This window comes from Bos javanicus, chromosome 3, assembly GCF_032452875.1.
Source record: "Bos javanicus breed banteng chromosome 3, ARS-OSU_banteng_1.0, whole genome shotgun sequence".
NCBI classification, from domain to species: domain Eukaryota; kingdom Metazoa; phylum Chordata; class Mammalia; order Artiodactyla; family Bovidae; genus Bos; species Bos javanicus.
The window spans coordinates 115,478,476-115,498,562 of NC_083870.1; the positions used below are offsets into that span (position 1 = coordinate 115,478,476).

The 20,087-nt window shown below is 53.4% G+C and overlaps 1 protein-coding gene across 9 annotated transcripts in view; it reads left to right on the forward strand.

The window, feature by feature from the left end:
* Positions 1-20,087, forward strand: part of AGAP1 (ArfGAP with GTPase domain, ankyrin repeat and PH domain 1) — a 561,687-nt gene that overhangs the window by 187,892 nt on the left and 353,708 nt on the right. For all 9 annotated transcript variants that reach the window (XM_061412705.1, XM_061412707.1, XM_061412706.1 and 6 more), the window contains exons 2-3: positions 1,927-1,985; positions 8,745-8,832. In XM_061412705.1, the coding sequence (XP_061268689.1) occupies positions 1,927-1,985; positions 8,745-8,832 (147 nt within the window). The remainder of the gene's footprint in view (positions 1-1,926; positions 1,986-8,744; positions 8,833-20,087) is intronic.

A 20,087-nucleotide genomic window follows, 5' to 3' on the forward strand; every position in this document is an offset into this window, starting at 1 on the left:
AATCCCATGGACAGAGGAGCCTGGCCAGTTATAGTCCATGGGGTCGCAGAGAGTCGGACATGACTGAGTGAGCACATAGGAATGTATCCACGTACGTGTAACCAGCCCTGGGTTGTTTACAAGCACGGCAACAGCCCGGCTTTGGGAGACATTCTTGGCACAGGTATTTCATGTTGATGGAACAGCTGGCATCTGCTTCCCTGGACTGTTGAAATCACCCCACCCCCAATCCTACAATCCACATTCCCGTTTTCCTGAGAGATCAGCTGATGACAGAGAGTGAGTGTTTGTGACCTTTCTGATCACCCTGTTCGCTGCTGGGAAGGTGTGGCGTTGGTTACTGTTTGCTGAGTGCACACGAGGGCTCAGGCAGGCCCTGTACTAGAGCACCCATGGTTAACTCGTCTGCAGGGACAGCTTGTCTGGGACACGTTAGGGTGGTGCCCGCCGGCCAAAGAGTGGGTGTGCAGGTACCCAATTAATGTGTGCCCCCCGACACGTGGCCCCCAGCTGGCTCACTTCCGTGGGGGGAGCAGTGGCCCTTGCCCTTCCCTTTCCTGAGTGAGCATCTTTCCTTCTGAGCTCCTTTCCGATGGGCCCGCTCACTCTGCCAGTTGGCCGGGTATTCGAGTCCCCGAAGTCCAGTGTCTCTGCTGTTGGACACCAGTCCCCACCAGCTCTCAGCTGCGCCTCGCAGGCCCTTTCCAGCTGCCTGGCGCCTCCCATCCCACCCTGATCCCCCAGCCCGGCCTTCCTCCTCCCTGTAGTCCTCCTCTGACGTGAGGAAGGCCTCTGAGCCGGCAGACCTCAGCCTCCGTCTTGGCGGGGCCGGCGGCGTCTGTGTTTTCGTGTCGCTGTCTGTCTTTTCCAGGTGTTTTCTGGTCCTTCTCTGCAATGCCCCCAGTGGAGCTGCTTCCGTTCCTGCATCCGTTGGGTTAGAAAGTTGGGCATCGGGCATTACTTGACTTCTAGGCCATTTGTGATTTGACTTCTTGGTCATCGTGTAGCATGAAGGAGTTGGGGGTTTTTCGGAAAAGGCACGGAAACCGAAGGCCCTTTGGAGGCAGGCCCTCCGCTCGGGGGTCTCTGGGGCAGCTGCCGTGTTTGTTAACAGCTCTGTGTGTCCATCCCTAAGTACACAGAGTGGGTGGTGGGGTGGGGTGCCATGAAGGGAAATGGCAGGTGGGGGACACGGGGAATCAGGTCGTTGGGGTCCTCCCTGTGGGGCGGTCACCTCCACCCATACACTTGGGGGTGAGAGGCAGAGACGGTCAGGGGAGGCCGCCCCCAGAGTGCTGACTGGGCGGGCTGGGCCCTGCAGAGGGCCCCGCAGTGGCTGGGCACCCCCGGTCTTTCCAACACATCACGTGTCATCCCGAAGTGTCCTGACTGGATCCTCAGTGTCTGTTGTGTCTTTGAGGATCAGAAGTCCAGCACCGAGGTCTTCTAAACCATAACATGCTATAAACACTTGAATTTTCAAAATCCAGCCATCAGCTACTGTAACTCTGGTGGTGGAATTTTAAGCAAGTTACTACTAGTTTAGGGGAAACCCAGAGGCTCAAAGTTGCCTGGCATCAGGGTCAGTTTCAGAGCAGCCAGAGCCTCCATCGTCCTCCAAGTGGCCCACCCTTAGGGTCAGAAGGGTCTGAACGCCCAGGGAAGCGTGGCTCATAAAGGGCTGGGGCAGGACTTGGTGGTCTTGGGTCGGAGCGTGTGACGAGGTTTAGCACACAGGACACGAACTGGTGTCAGAACGACTGTGTGCGGCAGGCAGATCTCAGCAGCTCAGGGGACGAGATCCCAGGCCGGGGCTGGACCGTCTGCTGTGTCCTTCTGGTTTGAAGACTGGCACGGTGGGGGCGTGCTGACCCTGCCCTCCCTTAAGTCACGTGTCTCACTTGCGTTCGCCCTCCTGTTTTACAGATGCCTTCGTGAACAGCCAGGAATGGACATTGAGTCGATCCGTCCCGGAGCTCAAAGTGGTGAGTGGTTGCTCTGGCCTTGAGCGTGGTTGTTTCTCAACCTGCAGGAGGGGGGCTCGGAACGGGTCCAGGAAGAGGCACAGTGCGGCCTGTGAGCACCCCTCGTCTTCATGTCGGGGGCCGTCTCCTCCCCGGGGGCCCAGAGGTGTGTCCAGTGTGTCCTGGGGAGTTGGGGGGGGGGGCAGGTGAGGCTGAGGGTGGGGCTGGAGCCCAGGGGTGCCTGTGACGGTCATGATGGGTGGCCAGGCAGACGGCCTGAGTGCAGGGCTGCGTGTCCCCCTGCCGTTCTGTCTCACACCCGTGTGTGTGTGTGTGTGTGTGTGAGTGAGTGAGTGAGAGACACTCGTCGGTTTGTCTCTCACACACCCACCCACCCACACCTTTACTAGTCCTTTGCAGGATGTCATGGGAAGTCTCTGTGGCTAACTATTAAGTCATAATTGTAATTCATTATTAAGAAAGTGTGATTATGTACTGTTAACGAAGGAGCAGTGAAAAATTAAAAGCTTTGTTCTCATTATGAACTTTAATAATTCAGCGAGGCTACTCAAAGCTTTGTTTGCTATTCAGTCACTGAGTTGTATCCGACTCTTGACGACCCTGTGGACTGTAGCCCGCCAGGCTCCTCTGTCCTCCACTATCTCCTGGAGATTTAAAGCTTAGACATTGACTGAAGTAAAAAGTAACTTGAGTCTGTTGCAGTAATACCTCTGAGCCCCTCTGCACTTGGCACCCCTCACCTTAAGGTGTAAACAAGGACCGATAGAACTATTAAATGATCACGTTGCTGTGCGATCAGTGGCATTTGGAGGGTGTGTGTGTATATGTGTATATGTGTTTTTGTGTGTGTGTGTATATGTGTGTGAAACGTCTCATGTGGCGGACTCTGACCGTGGTGACAGCAGGTGAGTTCCTTCTAGGTCTGACCTTCCTCAGTGACGCCTTCCTTGGGGGAGACCACGGGGCCCGCCGTCCCAGGGCGCTCCAGAGGTGCGGGTTCAGCCCAGCCCCGGGACAGTGCCGCTCCATCCCGTGCGCTCTTGAGATGCGTCCCCAGCAGAGGGCTGATCCCGTAGGCCCCGGTCAGGAAATGCTGTCAGCAGTCTCGGGCCAGCAGCCAGAGATGCTACTCAGAGATTTCCAGGAAGGCTTCTTAGTTCCAGATCGGCCCTCCTGAGCCAGCCAAAGTGGGTGAGGTTCTGCCGGCAGAGTGAAACAGGAGGAACAGCACTGAGATGAGGAAGGTGCTCTCTCTGTGTGGGGTGCGGAGCACCTGCCTGGAGGAGCCTCCGCCTTTAGTCCTGAGTGGGTCTGGAGTTGTCCCCCCCCTCGCAGTGCGGACGACTGAGCCTCGGATGTTAAGATGTGCCCAAGGGGACTGCCCTGGTGGCCCTGTCGTTAAGAATCTGCCCTGCGGTGCAGGGGACACAGGTTCATCCCTGGTCCAGGAACTAAGACCCCACATTCCACAAAGGAAATGAAATAAGCCTGTGCACCACCGCTGAGATCCGGTGCAGCAAAAGAAATAAACATAAAAAAGTTGAATAAAGAAGGTGCCCAAAGAGCTCCAGTTCGTATGAGGTGGGCTTCCCTGGTGGTTCAGCCGGTAAAGAATGTGCCTGCAATGCGGGAGACCTGGGTTTGATCCCTGGGTTGGGAAGATCTCCTGGAGAAGGGAAAGGGTACCCACTCCAGTATTGTGGCCTGGAATTCCATGGACTGTACAGTCCATGGGGTTGCAAAGAGTCAGATACGACTGAGCGACTTTCACTTTAGTACAAGGTGGAGCCGGATTTGAACCCGGCGTTTGTCTGCATCAGCACCGCGGGCAGAACTGTCTGCAGCGTGGAAAGGTTCTCTTTCTTTGCTGCCCGAGGTGGAAGCCGTGGGCTCCATGTGGCTGTGGAGCTTTTGAAGTGTGGCCCGTGCAGGTGAGGAGCTGAGGATTGAAGTGTCATCTGAGGATCAGACCCTCTAGTTTAGACCCAGTTTGGGGAGCTGAAGGTGTTAATGGTTCTGCCAGAGCCCCACACCAGCCCATGATAACTGAGGGTGCCTCCCACCCAGACCTGTTCTCTGCTGGTGTTTCCGAAGCATGCAGTCTTCTGGAATCAATGCCTGGAGGGGTGGGGTGGCCGTGTTAACAGGTGGATTTACGATCCTGAAACAGAACTCTCTCGTAAAGTTGGCTGGAATTCACAGGAGGGGTGGACTGCATCTCATGGACAAGTAAATGCAAAGGATTCTGGAGTTCTTCTGGGGAAGGCCCTGCCCCGCTCCCCGCGAGCTGTGTGGGGCGGGCCAGGGCCCCCGCTGGCGCCCTCCTTATGGGGGAGGAGCAGCAGGCAGCCTGGCCTCCCCAGGAGACCCCTTCTGTGCCGAGGCGTTCGCAGCGTCTGCAGAAACGCTCCTCTGTCCAGGGGCAACCTCTGCGTGTGTCCACAGGGCCGCGATTCCGTCCTGCTGGGCGCGGCCCCCAGGACAGGTGGCCCCTGATGTCAGTGCCCCTCAGATCCCCGACTCCGTTTCAGAAATGCAGCAGGTCCGCAACATGATAGCAAGCCTCAAGTGGGCTCTTTAGATCATGTTTGAGCATAAATCTTCTGGAATCTGTCAAACAGAAAAATGTCAGTGTTCGCTTGCTTTCTTTCTGACCCCATTGCCTGGCTTGCGGGACCCTAGTTCCCTGACCAGGGATTGAACCTGGGCCCTCGGCAGTGAGAGTACCAAGTCCTAACCACCCAACTGCCAGGGAACGCCCTATTGTTGGCTTTCTTTTCCGGACGGGCAGCACCAGGCTGTCTGCTTCCTGAGGTGGGGTCGGTAGTGGGGAGATGATGAGTGGCCAGCTGCTGCCGGCCTCCCTGCCGAGGATCCACACTCGGGCCCCTGTGGACGTCTGCAGGCAGCACGCACTGACCGCTCACCTCCAAGCAGAAAGGAAAGGACTCCTGAGATTGCCGGCCTCAGAGAGGAGGGCCTCAGTCCACAACTGGTCACATCCCGTTCGTGTGTTAACGTTGAATTCCCAACTGGGATTTTTAACCAAAAGCCTCAATTTTCTTTTCAGCCAACTCCGTGTTTAGCAGGTAAGCAGTGGAGTGTGGGCAGTAGAGAGATCAATTTAGAAAGACGCCTGTGCGGCCTGACAGTTGACAGTTCTTCCCCGAGGATGCCCAGGCCCTCGGTGGTCACGTGTTGCCACCAGAACACACGATTCTGTAAGTTTCAGGGCACCTTTACCCATGTTACCTTGCTTCTTCCCGAGCCTGGAGACCCAGGCTGGCTTGATTCCATTCTTCTCTGGTTTGTATCCAGGAGCTGTTCACAGATCCCAGCACAGTTTTGCAGCTTAAAGAGCATTTTCATCCCTTGTTTTATTTCCTCCTCACAGCTGGCTGTTAGTTTCTGCCAGTGTTTCAAATTAAAATAAAGCCCATGGTGTGCACACATAAGAAGGTGTCTGAGGTGACCATTCAGTTCAAATAAAACACCTTCCCCCCCTGCCCCGTGTGGGGGATCCAGTGATTTGATCCTTGCAAGGGGTGAGTTAATTCTTTGCAAATCGTTGACGTGTCAGAAGGAGAGAATGTTTTCACACATAGAAAACACAGACTGAATAGTGTTTGATTTCGAGCACTTTCCTCCTCGGGAAAGAAGCAGCCTAATCTTAATTAAAAATTCAATTCAGTGGCATACTGTTTTGGATTTTCTCAGCGTGAAGCTGACAAACAGCAGGTACCCTTGAGCAAAAGAATAATTAATAGGTGAAAATTCTCAGATTATAGAGGCCCACGGCAAAGGGAAGACAGGAGTCCAATCAGGAAGGAAACAACTTTATTTAGGTTCTGTCCACATAGTCTGGAGCTTGGAGCCGTAGTGATAAAGCATCTCGTTTCTACTCATTGGTGTTGTTAAGTCATTCATCCATTTATCTTCCCAGTGTTGCGGGGGTGGGGTGGGGGAAAAGCGTCTGCCTTGGGCAGTGCTGGGAGGTAGAGAACCAGACACACTTGAGAGCCAGTCCCTTGTCGGCACTGGAGAGAGTCAGACCCGCAACATATGATGCTGGGGAAACAGGTAAGAGGCAGGCTGGTTGTGTGAGGAGGACGGTCAGGGAGCTTTGGGAGGAAGCATTATTGAGGCCATGGCATTAAGAAGGCTTCTCAGAGGAGGTGACGTCTGAACTGCTGCTGAGGCACGCGTAAGAGTTTGTTTCCAGTAGTGATTGATGGGGAAAGGTCTAGGTGTCCAGAGTCGGTGAGGCTGAGCATGGGGTTTGGCCACTGGCACACTGACCGTGAAGCAGGGAAGGGGAGGTTGAGGACGGAAGGAGCCTGACTGGTGGGAAGGACAGGATGGGTTCAGGGTTTTAGGTCAAATTTTAATAATGTCAGATGTGTTCTGTTCTATTAATCTGTTTGTTGTCCTAGTTATTGGCACGTCATCCATTTATCCAACCAGCCAACATAGCTCTCTCCTCCCTCCCTCCTACCTACTCATCCATCCACTCACCCACCTGTCCACCTCATCCACCCATCTATGCAGCCTTTTACCCACCCACCCATCTACTCACTCACCCATCCATCCATCCACCCACCCTCCCACCCATCCACCCATCCATCCACCCACCCACCCACCCACTCACCCACCCATCCATCCACCCATCCATCCACCCATCCATCCACTCACCCACCCACCCATCCATCCATCCACTCCACCCACCCATCTATCCACCCATCCACCCACTCTCCCTCCCATCCACCCACCCATCCATCCATCAACCCATCCACCCCACCCACCCATCAACCCATCCACCTACTCACCCATCCACCCACCCACCCACGCACCCATCCCATATTTCCCAGCACTTTGTTGGGACGAGAAACTACTGAGTGTAGGGATACAGAGTGTCCTTGCCAGTATCTGAGACCTAGTTCTTGGTCTTGGGGGACATGATGTGGTGGGAGGTAGAGCCAAGAACGTCAGCAGTGTATAGTGTGCTGGGTGTGCAGAGAAGCATGGAGACCACCCTGAACTCTTGGGTGAAGTAGAGCAGGAGGACCTGGGTGAGTAAAGCGTGGGTGTGGTTCCCGCCTGGCCAGGGTGCCTCCATCAAGATTGATTGTAAGGATGCGGAGGGGACACTTTGTTGTCCATGAAATTCTTGGACTCCAGCCTGCAGCCAGAGTGAGAGGCTTCCCAAGAGTTGTGAAATGAGGGCGTCGCATTTTTGCAGTGTTGATCGTAAAGAATCTCTGGTATTCTCGGGGTGAGGAGGGGGAGCTCCCAGGCAGGGTGACGAGCTAAAGGCTGTCCCGAGCTCCAGTGGACTGCACCGCCTGCCCCGTGGGGCGGAGGAGATGCTTACAAACTGTCCTCCGGGCGGGGGGAAATAGTCAGATGTATACATGCGGAGCCTTGGGTGTGTGCGGGTTTACCTGAATGGGGGCGGGGCTGAGGCAGTGGGAATCCGAAGCTCCTTACGAGGAGGTGGGATGTGGCTTTGGCTCCCTCAGATGGGCTTTAGAATCCAGAATCCAGGGGATCTAGGGAAGGAGCCCACGTGGCTGAGACGGAATTCCAAGAGGAAGCCCAAGACAGAAGTTTGCAGAGAACCTCATCTACAGCTTCTGGTGAAGGGCTGGGTCAGGATGAGGGGAAGGTGAGGGGTTTCAGAAACCAATTTGTTGGTGACCTTGAGCAGTGTCTTTGAAGCCATAGAGTCAAAAACTTTGTGGGGGGTGGTGGTTCAGGGTGAGCAGGGAGGTGTGCCCCGGAGGCCTGGCTGGTGGGAGAGCGAGGCAGATTCTTCCTGGGAGGAGACTGTATGCAGGGCAGGGCTCTTGTCCTGCTTTTCCTAAGCAGGAATTGATTTTGATGCCTCAGTGCGGCTTTGGGGGGTTAGTTCTAGTGGGGGAGGAAGAGGTTATCGTGCAGGAGGGTCTTCACACAGAAGATGGTGGGGGATGAGCTCCACAGAGTGGGGAGGGCGTCCCAAGGGGCGGTCCCTGTGTCCAGGTGTCAGCTGTGGGGAGCTGTGGGAGCGAGAGCTGTCTACGGGGGAGCTGTCTCTGGCAGACGATGGGATAAAGCCAGCCTTGCACCCTGGAGATGGTGCGTTCCTACCTGCTGGGACGGTGGTCCCTCACATCTCTCTCGAGCCATGTTTCAGGGAGGATGAACACCTCAGCCGCCTTGACCACGGGCCTCTGGTGTTTCCTCATCTCAGCCCTGCAATGTGGGAGCCCATGTCCAGAGACTGGGCCAGCTCGCCACCTCTGCCCTGCCTTGGTGCGGCTTTCTCCCCTCCGGTCCCTGCTGGACACTGTTCCTCCCGGACTCCTGATCCTGCCCCGAGGTCGTGATGGAATGTATCAGAATGTCCCCTAACCTCTTTATGGCCCAGTACTGCCCCTGTGTCCTCTTTAACCTCATTCGTGCCCTGTTGAGAGTTTTGAGGGTCCCCAGTGCACGCTGGCGGGCTGTGCACCTTCCCAACGTAATCAGCACTCATGGGATCTAGAAGAATGCCATCACAGCAAACGTGTGTCCAAACCGTGTTGATTCCTCAGGCCGTGGAGACTGATGGAGATGTGTGATGTTAACTGAGGGTGCTGGAATCGCTTTTTCTCCCGGAGAAGAATTTAATGAGATGATGTTTCGGATTTCTGTCCTTTCCAGCCCTGTCTGTCTGCAGGTTGCTGAAAGCGTGGTACACTGACCGCTCCTTAGTGACTGTCCATTTCTGTGTTGCAGGGCATTGTGGGTAACTTGGCCAGCGGCAAGTCGGCCCTGGTGCACCGCTATCTGACCGGCACGTATGTCCAGGAGGAGTCTCCCGAAGGTATGCTCTTTTGGCAGACAGTCTCCAGCTCAAGAGAGTTTAGTTGGCCAAGGTTTTCGTTAGCATATTCTAAATCATGACTGTCGTATATCCCATGTCAAGAAAAAGAACAAAATACGAAGCAGCAGAAATCCGTAGCTATGTTGCTTTTTTGGTAGTACTGTCAGCCAACCAATTACGTTAACTTCATCTTGGCATTGGGAGCAATAGAGTCAAACCACGAATCCTGTTAAATATGCTCTTAGCTGGTGGTTCTGTCCCTCACAGCTGAGTCCAGTGTCACGCCTTTAATATTACTGCTTGGACGTGTCTTCGCTTTGGACGTTGAGTTTATAACGTAATTTGTACGGACCTTTCCATAGTCGCAGACCCGAGCACTTCCGATGACCACCACCATACGTTTGAGTGTGTTTCCCCCTTTATATTGTGCTCTAAACATGGAATAATCATTTTTGCATGAGAATAAGCTATTTATTTTGCCGTGAGGCTTTTACTTCTTCAGTTTAACATATCCACGTTTTGTTTTTCGCTTTAAATAAAACGATGGTAGTCAAGCTAGGAAACCAGGTAGCTTCCGTGCCCCCCCAAATCCAGCTAGAGTGTACACACACCGTTTTCTAAATTATATTTTCTCTCCGTGTAACCTTTTAAAAATCCAACTCTGAGACACTGAATTTCTGGTTCCTTCTTTTTCTCACTGGCTGTTCCATTCTTTGCAGATATGGATGCAGGTAACTATACATTTCCTTCATGGCAGCGCTTGTCTTGTTTGAAGAGCGAGGAGAGACCCAACTCTGTACTGTAGTGCTCCCTTGCCTCCTCGTTCTGTGTTACCCATCCGATTTTGTTTTCATCTTATCCTTTTTTTTTTTTTTTTTAAGTTAAACATTTCACCCTGTTTTGTCCCTTAGATGTCTTCTTAGCAGTAGTTCTGAGTAGCTTCCCATGTTCCTTGTAACACCTGTTCTAGTATTTAACTCTCGTTGCTGGGCACCTTGTAATCGTCGTGAAGTGTGTGGAAGGTGGAATTCCCTGGCCACCTTTGGGGCTCTGCCGTGACGTTGCAGAATTCTTGGTGGACACGTGAGAATGTTTTGGTTATCCATATCGACATGATGATTTCAGGGAGATTAGAGGTGAAGGCTTGGATGTGGGGGTCAAGGAGGAAAAGCATACCTAGACACGGAAAGATGGATGCAGATGCTAGACAGGTGCGTGCTGTAGAGAGGCGATGCAGGCGCCCCCGTTCTCCTCTCCTGGACGCTGGACTTGGGTGTGCTGGCGTACCTGTGCCTTTGAGTCTGAGTGCGGGTCTTAGCCGTGGTCACCTGGATTATACCCCAAGAGTCTTTTAGAGACTTTTTTTCTTGGGTTTCTACTTATTCCTCGGGGCAGGCTGTGTAGGTTGATGACCCTACCTCCTCAAGTCAGGCTGCCTGTGGGCCCGGGATACCCTGGGTTTCACTCGGGGGTGGGGGTCCTTAGATAGGTTACGTGGTCTGGGCCCCGGTTTCGCGGCCGCACGCTGGCCTCTCTCCTGCCTGACCTGACGTCTGGTGTGGCTGGCGGGGGTCCCCGGCCCTCCCACCCGTGGCCAGCTCCCGCTCCCCCGCCCGTGGTGCTGTTTGTCGTCTGGTGTGGCTGGCGGGGGTCCCCGGCCCTCCCGCCCGTGGCCAGCTCCCGCTCCCCCTGCCCGTGGTGCTGTTTGTCGTTGCTGTGACTTTGCCGTTTCCGCGTCTGCCATCGCGTTCGGGCCTCACTGTGCTTTCCTTGTGGCGGACCCTTAGATTTTGATGAAATGGAAGCCTTTCTCTTGCGTGTTTGTGCATCAAAAGTAAAACCATCCCCAGTGGGGGGACCTAAACACGACCTCTTAGTAGCCCCGCTTTCTCCACTTTTCAGGCAGTCGTTCTTAAGGATGCGAATTTCACGGTGTCATGTGATTTTCAGAATACATCCATTGTAAAGCGGGGAAGCATCTCGGGTTCACTCTCGGGATGTCCTTTCTTCCATCTGCAGGGTGGAAGTGTCTCACCCCTCAAGCAGGGCCAGTGCCCAAGGGCCCCCGGGTCAGGGGATAGAGTGTCCGCGATCTTTGCTCTCACCTTCAGGGCCTGGCCCTGCCACCTGGCCACCTGTCTTCTCATTGTTTGATTCCGGGTCAAGGGATTATTCTTGGCATTGCCAGCAGCCTACAGGGGTGCCCGCCGTGGACATGTGTCAGGGCCTCCGGGTCCTGGAAGCACCGTGAGCAGATGCCCCCTGGTGCCTGGAAGTCTTTAGCCCCCCATGGGCCCCTGTTTCCCAAGGGCCGCCAACCCTGGGCCCAGGCGGCCTGGGTGCTTCTTTACATTTCTTCTCCAGACCAGAGAACTGACATCCACGTGCCGGGGCAAGTCCCACGTGGTGGCAGGAGGGGCCCAGAATTTGTTGTTTCTGAAAGGAAATGCATGAGAAAAGCCTTGGCACATAAAGAGTCCTTGCTCCTGGTCTGGGAACCTGTAATTGCAAAGTGTTTTCAACCCTTGCCAGACGCCTTAACATCCATCAGTTACCCATGCTTGCTTCCTCGAGAAGCTTGACAGCAGTGAACGTTCTGGAGCTTTCAGGCACCGTGTTGCCACCCAGGTTTATGGAGAATGTGGGAGCAGTGGGATCCTTTCCAGGAGGCGCCGGAAGCCAGTGATGCCATCACAGCTCAGCTGCATCTGCAGTGACTTTTGCAGCAAGGGTCAGGTCGGGGCACAGCTGCTGGTATTATGTCGTGGGTGCTGGGCTGAGGGGTCTGGACTCTGGGTGAGCTGTGAGACCCTCCCATTTCCTTGCTGTTGTTATCGAAAGTGTGAAAGGGTTAGTCGCGCAGTTGTGTCCGACTCTTTTGGGACCCCATGGATGGTAGCCCTGCATCTCCTCTGTCCAAGGAATTCTCCAGGCAAGAATACTGGAGTGGGTAGCCTATCCCTTCTCCAGGGGATCTTCCCGACCCAGGGATCAAACCTGGGCCTCCTGCACTGCAGGCGGATTCTTCACCACTCAGCCACCGGGGAAGCTTACCGATTTATCCCCCCTTGCCTCTTACAGAGTGACACCCCGCCGTCTCCACGGGGCAGCAGCTTTCCATGGGGGGCGTGTTGCTGTGGGCTCTGTGCACACAGCTCACGGGGGCTTCCCTGCGCTTCTCCTGTCTGCACAGGGCTGTCCTTTTGCTTTAATTAATATGTAAAAAATCTCTAGTGTATTCATCCCTGAACGTTCATCGGAAGGGACTGACGCTTAACCTGCATCTCCAGTACTTTGGAGCTAATGCAAAGACTCATCAGAAAAGACCCTGATGCTGGGAAAGATTGAGGGCAGGAGGACAAGGGGGCGACAGAGGATGAGATGGTTAGAAGGCATCATTGACTCAATGGACATGAGTTTGAACAAGCTCCGGGAGATGGTGATGGACAGGAAATCCTGGCATGCTGCAGTCAGTGGGGTGCAAGGGGTCGGACATGACAGCACCTGAACGACAACAACAATCCTTTAGTGTTACTCTGACCCATGGTGGGGGGATCTCTAGATGCCTGAGAAGGAGAAGATGGTCAGCGCCTTCTGTTTTCACATCCCCAGGCTTCTCCCGAGTGCAGGTTTCGTCCGCTTTTAGAGGATGACATCTGTCGTGCGTTCATTGTGTGATCCGTTTTGGTTGATACTTTATTCTTGTGGCAAAGATAGCTGACGCATCCACTTGAGGTTATTTTAAAGATACAATTTGGAATGAGGGAATAGATTTAAATATTATGTGTGTTTTTATAAATAGTGAATTAGCAATGTACAGGGCTTCCCTGGTGGCTCAGATGGTAAAGTATCTGCCTGCAATGAAGGAGACCCAGGTTCGATCCCAGGTCAGGAAGATTCCCCATGGAATAGGAAATGGCAATCCACTCCAGTATTCTTGCTTGGAAAATCCCATGGACAGAGGAGCCTGGCGGCTACAGTCCATGGGATCACAGGAGTTGGACATGACTAAGCGACTAACACTTCCTGCAATGCAAAAGTGGGCAACTCAGTCGGGAACCTGAAGTATTAACACAGAAGTATTAATAATACAAACAGTAAAATTTGGGGGCATGCACTTAACATTTTTAATCGTGTGTATGTGTGTGAGACAGCGTGTGTGTATCCGAGTCCTTAGGGCTGCCTTGACAAGTGACCACAGTCTGGGTTGCTTGAAACCAGAGCTGTATTCTCAGGGCTCCAGAGGCTGAGTCCAGGAGCAAGGGCTTCACAGGCTGGCTGTTGCCGGAGGAACTCGGGAGAGTCCGGGTCCTGGTTACTGCCAGCCCCGGGCGACCTTGGGCCTACGGACGCATCTGCAGTCTCTGCCTTGTCGTCCAGGGGCTCCTCCCCGTGTCTGAGTCCACGTTTCCCTCATGTCATGAAGACACCCGGCTCTGGATGTTGGCCCACAGGTACCGAGGGTTTGGAATGGATCGCATTTTTAGGGAAAGTTAACCCACAGCAGCATGTGTGTAGTACACCCTGGGCGTTGAGGCAGAGCTGTTGAAGTTGCCCCGTTACTTCTTAGTGAGACGAAGAATTTGGAGCTGCCGCAGGCCTCACTGGCCGGGCCCACGCTGGTCTCCTGGAACGTCAGAAAGATTCGGTCGGTTTACATGTGCCCTTCACACCGATGATGGAATTTCACAGCTGTCACTCACTTCCGATGGAAATTACTCCTCTGCCGTCCATGCCCTGCTGACGGCTGCTGGTGCGGCCAGTGAAGGAGGATCTGGGCGTGTAATCAGAGTTACCAGCTCGTGTGTTTGGATGCTCGATGTCCACCGTGCACCCCCGCCTCCCTGCCACAGACCCCATGTGTCTGCCGCTGTTTTTAACTCCCTTCAAGATAAGAGGAGAAAGGAAGGAAACTCAGGCTGCCCAGTATTATGCGGGGATTTGATAGAGAACATGGGCAGCCTGAGCCGCGTCCCCTTGCAGCTGGGAGACCGTGGTGTCCCCAAGGGCTTTGAACTTCCGGCGTCTCTCTCTGTGTTCCTCCCTCGTGTCTCCTGCCATGGGCCACACAGAGGACCTGGGGCCCAGAAAGGCTGGTACCCAGCAGCTGTCCTCCCGGTGGTGGGGGCGGGGAAGGGACCCATCAGCTCTGAGACGGATCAGACTGTCCAGCGGATGGAGTGGTAGATGTTGAGGGTGGTGGGCTGTGACGGTGCCGGGGGCGACGCCTCCATCTGTCTCTGCTCTCAGGTCCCTCCAGCCCACATGTATGGCAGTACCCACCGCCACCCCAAAACAGAAAACAGGGACTTGGATCTAGGAGTTTTGGCTCTGCACCCTTCCTTTGACGAGCAGAACAGACTAGGATGGTCCGAAGAGTGTAGGCAGAGAATGAAAGGTGGGTCTTCCCCAAGGGATGTGCTGGAGGTGGGGAGGGAAGCCCGTGTCCTTCCCAGGTAGGAGGAGGAGAGGGACAGTCTTCCACATAAAGAGGAGGGGCTGAGACGGAAGAGGGGGACAGAAGAAACCTGAATGTCTCGCTGAAGTAAGGGAAGGTGCAGGACAAGATAACGGCTAGTCAAGGAAATTTTACATAATGTGTGTAAGTCAAGGTGAGAAATCAGGCTTCCTGAACGTAAGTCATAGAATGTGGGATGTGCTTTTGCACTGGGCCCTGGGGTGTGGGGAAGTATACCGGGTGTGTCTTGACTCTTAAAAACCTTGCTGAAAGGAGCCTGCAGCTGTTTCTCTTGTTGGTACGGATGTGCGGAGTTTGACAGACTTAGCAGTTTCACGGGAAGAAGGGAACTGGCTTGCCTTCCTGGGACAGGGACCTGTACATGCCCAGCTCCGTCTTTACTGCCGACGTGGTGTGTGGTGGGGGAGGAGGGCTGAGTGATTTCAAGGATGGAGCAGGACCACGGCAGGAGGGCGGCAAGCTGGTGACCCAGGAGCAGCAACATCTTTCCCAGGAGCCCCAGAGCATCCAGGGACGTGGGGGTCTCACGGCTGGGGTGCCTGGATGCCCAAGTGTCCCCAGGGATGGGGCTGCCCTCCTCCTTGAAGCCCTGAGCCTCCATGCCAGGCCCACAACTCACTTGCCTGTGGTTGAAGCCTGGGTTCCCACCCTGCCTCGGCCGCTTAAACTCTCAGTCCTCCAGGCCTGGGGTGAGTCAGCCAGCCGCCTGAATGTGGACTTGCTCCCTCTGCTCCGAGAGTCGTTTGCAGGGATTGAGAGGGTAAACACGTAGATGACTCTGCTTAGCGCTGGCGCAGAGCTGGCCGGGGCCCAGGGATGCGCAGCTGGTCCATACGGGTCCTGCTCCTTTGCTGCTGTGTCTTCTGCTCCAGGTAAACAGCCTTCCTCCTCAACTCTTCTCCCCGGTATGACTTGAGGACCTCGTGTCTACCAGGAGCAAGATTGTGATGCTCACCCCCAGCCCCAACCCAGCCCTCTGCTCCTGCCCCAGACAGCCTGTTCCTTGACCAGGCTCCCAGGACCAGCGAAGTTATTCCTGCAGCTCAGCTCAGGACAGCAGAGCTCTGTATGAGATGCCTGGGACCTGCATTGTGGTCATCTGGAAACAAGAGAAAAGAAGAGAATTTAAAGTGGGCTGGGGGCTTCCCTGGTGGCCCAGTGGCTAAGGACCCGTGCTCCCAATGCAGGAGGGGGTCCGGGTCTGACTGCCCCCACCCCAAGTCAGGCAGCTAGATCCCGTATACTACAACTGAGAGTTCGCATGCTGCAAGCAAATACCCCTCCTGCTACAACCAAGATGCAGCACAGCCAAATAAAAAAATAAATAAAAGTAGTAAAAAAAAAATAGTGAGTTGACCACATCCCCGGTGGTGTGGGTTGAGCCTGAGTTCACGGGTTCTTTCCTGCCCCGGGGTGGGGTTGCTGTCTGGGCTGCGGGGGAGGTCAGGAGCTTCTCTGGTTGCACGTGCCTCAGCGCCCCGGGGGCCCCCAAGAAGGGTGAGGAGCACCCCCCATCTTCTCCTTCTCCTCCCCGGTGTGTCCAGCCCGACAGTGCCCGGCGAGGGTGACCAGTCCAGGGTGACCTTGCCACTGTGCCCCGCCGGTTCCTAGCTGGGATGCCACCTGCTGGCTGTGGTCACATCCTCTGGAAGCAGGGGTCTGCTAGGTCACCTCGAGCTGGACGTCTCTCTGTTAATCCCTGCGTCCCTGGAGGACCCCTTGGAATTGTTCCCCGACAGATGTGCGTATCGTCAGGGCAATAAAAGCCTTCTCAGGAGCCTGTGTATCTTAAATCACTTTTTAAAAAATGAACTGTTTAGAACGAATGTTTACTTCGTTTCTTAGAAACAAGCCATGTGGTAAATACCAGCCTTTATTTTCTGGGACATACGAAATGCATTTTAACTGTCAGCTCCAAAAATCCTTTCCAAATCAAATAAACTTTAAAAAAAATTTTTTGTCAGCTACCACTGCTCAGCAGATGTTAGGCCTATTTCTGAACGCGTTCTTGGGTGCTGCTTAATGTTCCAATGAACGAAATCTGTAAACGCTAATAAAATTTGAGGAGTTTTGAAATCTAGCCAGTTCAGTGTTTCCACGTAATTTTACCATGTTACTTGCAACCAAGTGATTAAAAGTACATGAACATTTTTTAATGAGGAGTATCTGAAACCTTATGAAGAGCCTGCTGGTAGGTTGGCTTAGTAGGTAAAGCAGCAGTCAGTCAGTTCAGCCACCTTCTCTAATTATTGCAGATGCTAACCCGGTCTCTAACCGTAGACATATCGTTGACCCTTGTCATCGTCCTGATCTGTGTAAACAGCATGCTAAATGACTGTCCCCTCGCACGTAAGCCATATTGAGGATCAGATAATGTTGCCTTTAAAACAGGCGAAGAATGCTAAAATTATCGCGTTTCTTTATTTCAAAGAAATAAAGAGAAAATAGGTTCTGCTTCATTTTTAACAAAAAAAAAAAAAGGCCGTAAAATTAAGAGTAAGGAGATTATGTTTTTGGCATGGACAGAGTTGGCAGGACAAAATGTGTCTCTGAGCCGGTTGTCTGGAACTCTGAACACACCGTCCCGTATTGTTATAATTAATTCAGCGGGAACCCGGGGGCCTGCTGAGAGCTGGGCACTGCGCCTGCGGTCGGGGCGGGCGCTCCCGAGAGGAGGCGAGGCTTCAGGACGAATGGCTGTAGTCGCAGGTGGTCATTTACACCTGAGCAGCTGTGCACGCTGGCTTCTCCCGGGAAGCGTCCCACACGCTCGGTCGTGTCGTTTGACCCCCAGAGCCCCCCAGTAGTAGCCTGCGTGCTGGGGGACATGGTTGTTGCTTCCCTGAGACACCTCCTGACTTCACAGATGACAAAACCACTTCCTTCATAGGAAAAAGGGAGACTGGGGTCTTGAAAGTTTTATTGTCAAAATGACAGATCATTTTTTCTAGAGAAATGTTAAGCCCCAAGAAGGGTTTTTTTTTTGAGCTTTAAGTGGTAGTTTAGTAGCTAAGTCATGTCCAACTTGTACAATCCCCTGGCCTGTAGCCCACCAGGCTTCTCTGTCCATGAGATTCTCCAGGCAAGGAGACTGGAGCGGGTTGCCATTTCCTCCTCCAGGGGACCTTCCCGACCCAGGGATCGAACCTGGTCTCCTGCATTAAAGGTGGGTTCTTTTCCGACTGAGCTACCAGTTAGAGCATGACTTGACTGCATGTTAGACAACAGTTGTTGGGCCTGTCGGAGCTGACGCCCCTCCTGCCCGCCAGCGTGTTCGTCCTGAGACACACCGGCTGGACACACTCCGCTGAGTCCTGACACTGTTTCCAGGGGAATGAGACGGTTCCTGAGAGTGTTCCAGCTCCACCCCCGGAAATGGGAGGTGACATTCCCAACGCTCAGGGCCTTGTCCCCAGCAGGAACCTCGAGGGCAGACGGCTGTCCCGCAGCGGTCACCCCCAGCCCATGCAGTCAAAGGACTGGATGCATCTCTCTTTTTTTGCAGTCTGCACAAACGTGTATTTACAAAACAACCACGTTACATATACACAGGCTTTTGACACACAGTAGTTTAAACTGTCATGTCTTTTTACTCCTAGAAGGTAAAGAAAAAATTTAATAAACTAATCCTTTTTGCTGTTTTTATACAAAGTGACAGGTCATGCACTTTTTTCTTTTTTAAGTTTTAAAGTCTTTTGCTAAGTGCAAACCCTGGATTTCTGTGTCCAGTTTTAAGGCAAGAATGGGACCATTGCAGAGCAGTCTCTCTCTCGGGGGAGCAAGCCTGGAGGGGGAGGTGCCGGCTGCTTCCCAGGCCGCTGACCCCAGACCTTGGGTGGGGGGGCATTGTTGCATTTCTAAAGTCTTCTAAGAATAAACAAAAACAAAACGCCCCACGCAAACAAGGCTTCTGCCCACAAGGCCTGGAGTATTGACTGTCCGGCAGCCCCTCCCGGAGACAGTCTGAGACCCCTGCCCTGCGGTGTGTCCACACTTCAAGGTGTGACCTGCAGAGGACTCTGGGTTTCTCCACAGGATCCCAACTCACAGCCACCAGCCCGTTTTAGTTTTCTCGAAGCAAACACCTGAGTTGCATGCAGAGGACTGTGTGTGAAACGACAGTTCTATGTTTATTTTTAAATGTATTCAAAAATATAGCTCACATGACACAAATAATTTTTTTTTAATAAGTTCTTTTCACACTGGGAAACACTAGTTTAGAGCAGTCGCGTCTGAGAGACGGAGAGACCGTCTGGTCGGCCCCTGGTGGGTGCAGGCCAGCCCACCCCACGCCCACACCCATCTTGCTGAGGCGCCTGCCCCTGGGCACGTCTCGGGCCCTGGCTGGTGGGGCCTGGCCTCGTTTTTTAAAGCCACCAGGTGAGCAGCTGGGCTCTGTGTCCTGCGGACTCAGTCCTTTGTGTAATTTATCCTTTTTGATGCTTAAAATAAATGTGCAACGCACTAAAAATAAATAACCTTAAGAATGTTTTTGCCCAAGGAAACAGATGTGCACCACTAAATATATTCCATTTACCACCAGACTATTTCAGAGACAGGAGTCAATGCTGGAACGTTCACCTACAGCCCCGGCAGTGAGCACTCAGTGTCCAGCCAACAGCCTCCCTCTTTGGTCACCCATCCATCCCTCGCTTTATTGACGCTTCTCAGATACCCCGTTTTTTTTAAAAAGACAAATTGAAGTTTTGCGGCTGCCTTGCACCAAGTGAGTTGTTGGTGGTTTTTCCCAGCAGCATTTGTTCCTCCGTGTCTCATATTTTGATAGTTCTTGCAAGACTTCAAACTGTTTTCAAGCAAAAAGCTTGTGGCTGGCTGAAGGCTCAGGTGATTTGGTCGGCCTTTTTTTTTTAGCAGAGGCTTAAAATTAAGGTACGTATGTTGGTTTTTTAGACATGATGCAGTTGAACGCTTAGAAGTCTATGACGGTACGGTACGGACGTAACTTACGCGCCCTGGGAACCTTCCAGGTTTTGTGACTCACTTTATTGTGGTACTTTATTGCGGTGGTCTGGAGCTGAACCCACAATCGCTCCGATGAGCGCCTGAATATTAGATTCTATTAATATATGGAGGTGCCCATCATTTTGGAGAAATGGCCGTTTTCTCCTTCAGAGGGCTAATTCAAAACCAGACGCCCCCCTGTGTCATCTGCTCAGGGGGTTCCCAGTGTGTTCCGGGGGACACGGACTGTGTCGGTTCCTGGTGCCCGGTCCCCTCCCATTCCCCATGCAGCCAAAAGGAAAAGCCTCGTCCCTTTCCTTTTTCTCCTACTGCCCTTGACAGTCAGAAATCCTGGGGACTTCTCTGGCGGTCCAGTGGTTGATTCCATGCTTCCAGTTCAAGGGGTGTGGTTTCCATCCCTGGTCAGGGAACTAAGATCCCATGTACCGTGCAGTGTGGCCAAGAAAATATATATTAAAAAAAAAAAAAAAAGTCCTGTCTTGTTCACTCTGTTCCTGGCATCACTCGCTGACGTGGAAGTCCCCAGGTAGGTTAGGAACACACCGTGTGTGTCTTAATTGCTCAGTCCAACTCTTTGTGGCCCCATGGGCTGTAGCCTGCCAGGCTTCTCTGTCAACCTCTACTCTCGGGACAGCGGAGTGTGTGTCTGTCCTGAGAGCAGGGCTTGATGGCTCAGCTGCCAGATTCAGGGGCCTCAGTGAGACCCCTGGTCACCCCGAGTCTCCTGCGGTTTGGGCCATGCAGGCTGCCTGTCTGTTGGAGCAGCCACTGAGTTACTGGGAGAAGCACCCAG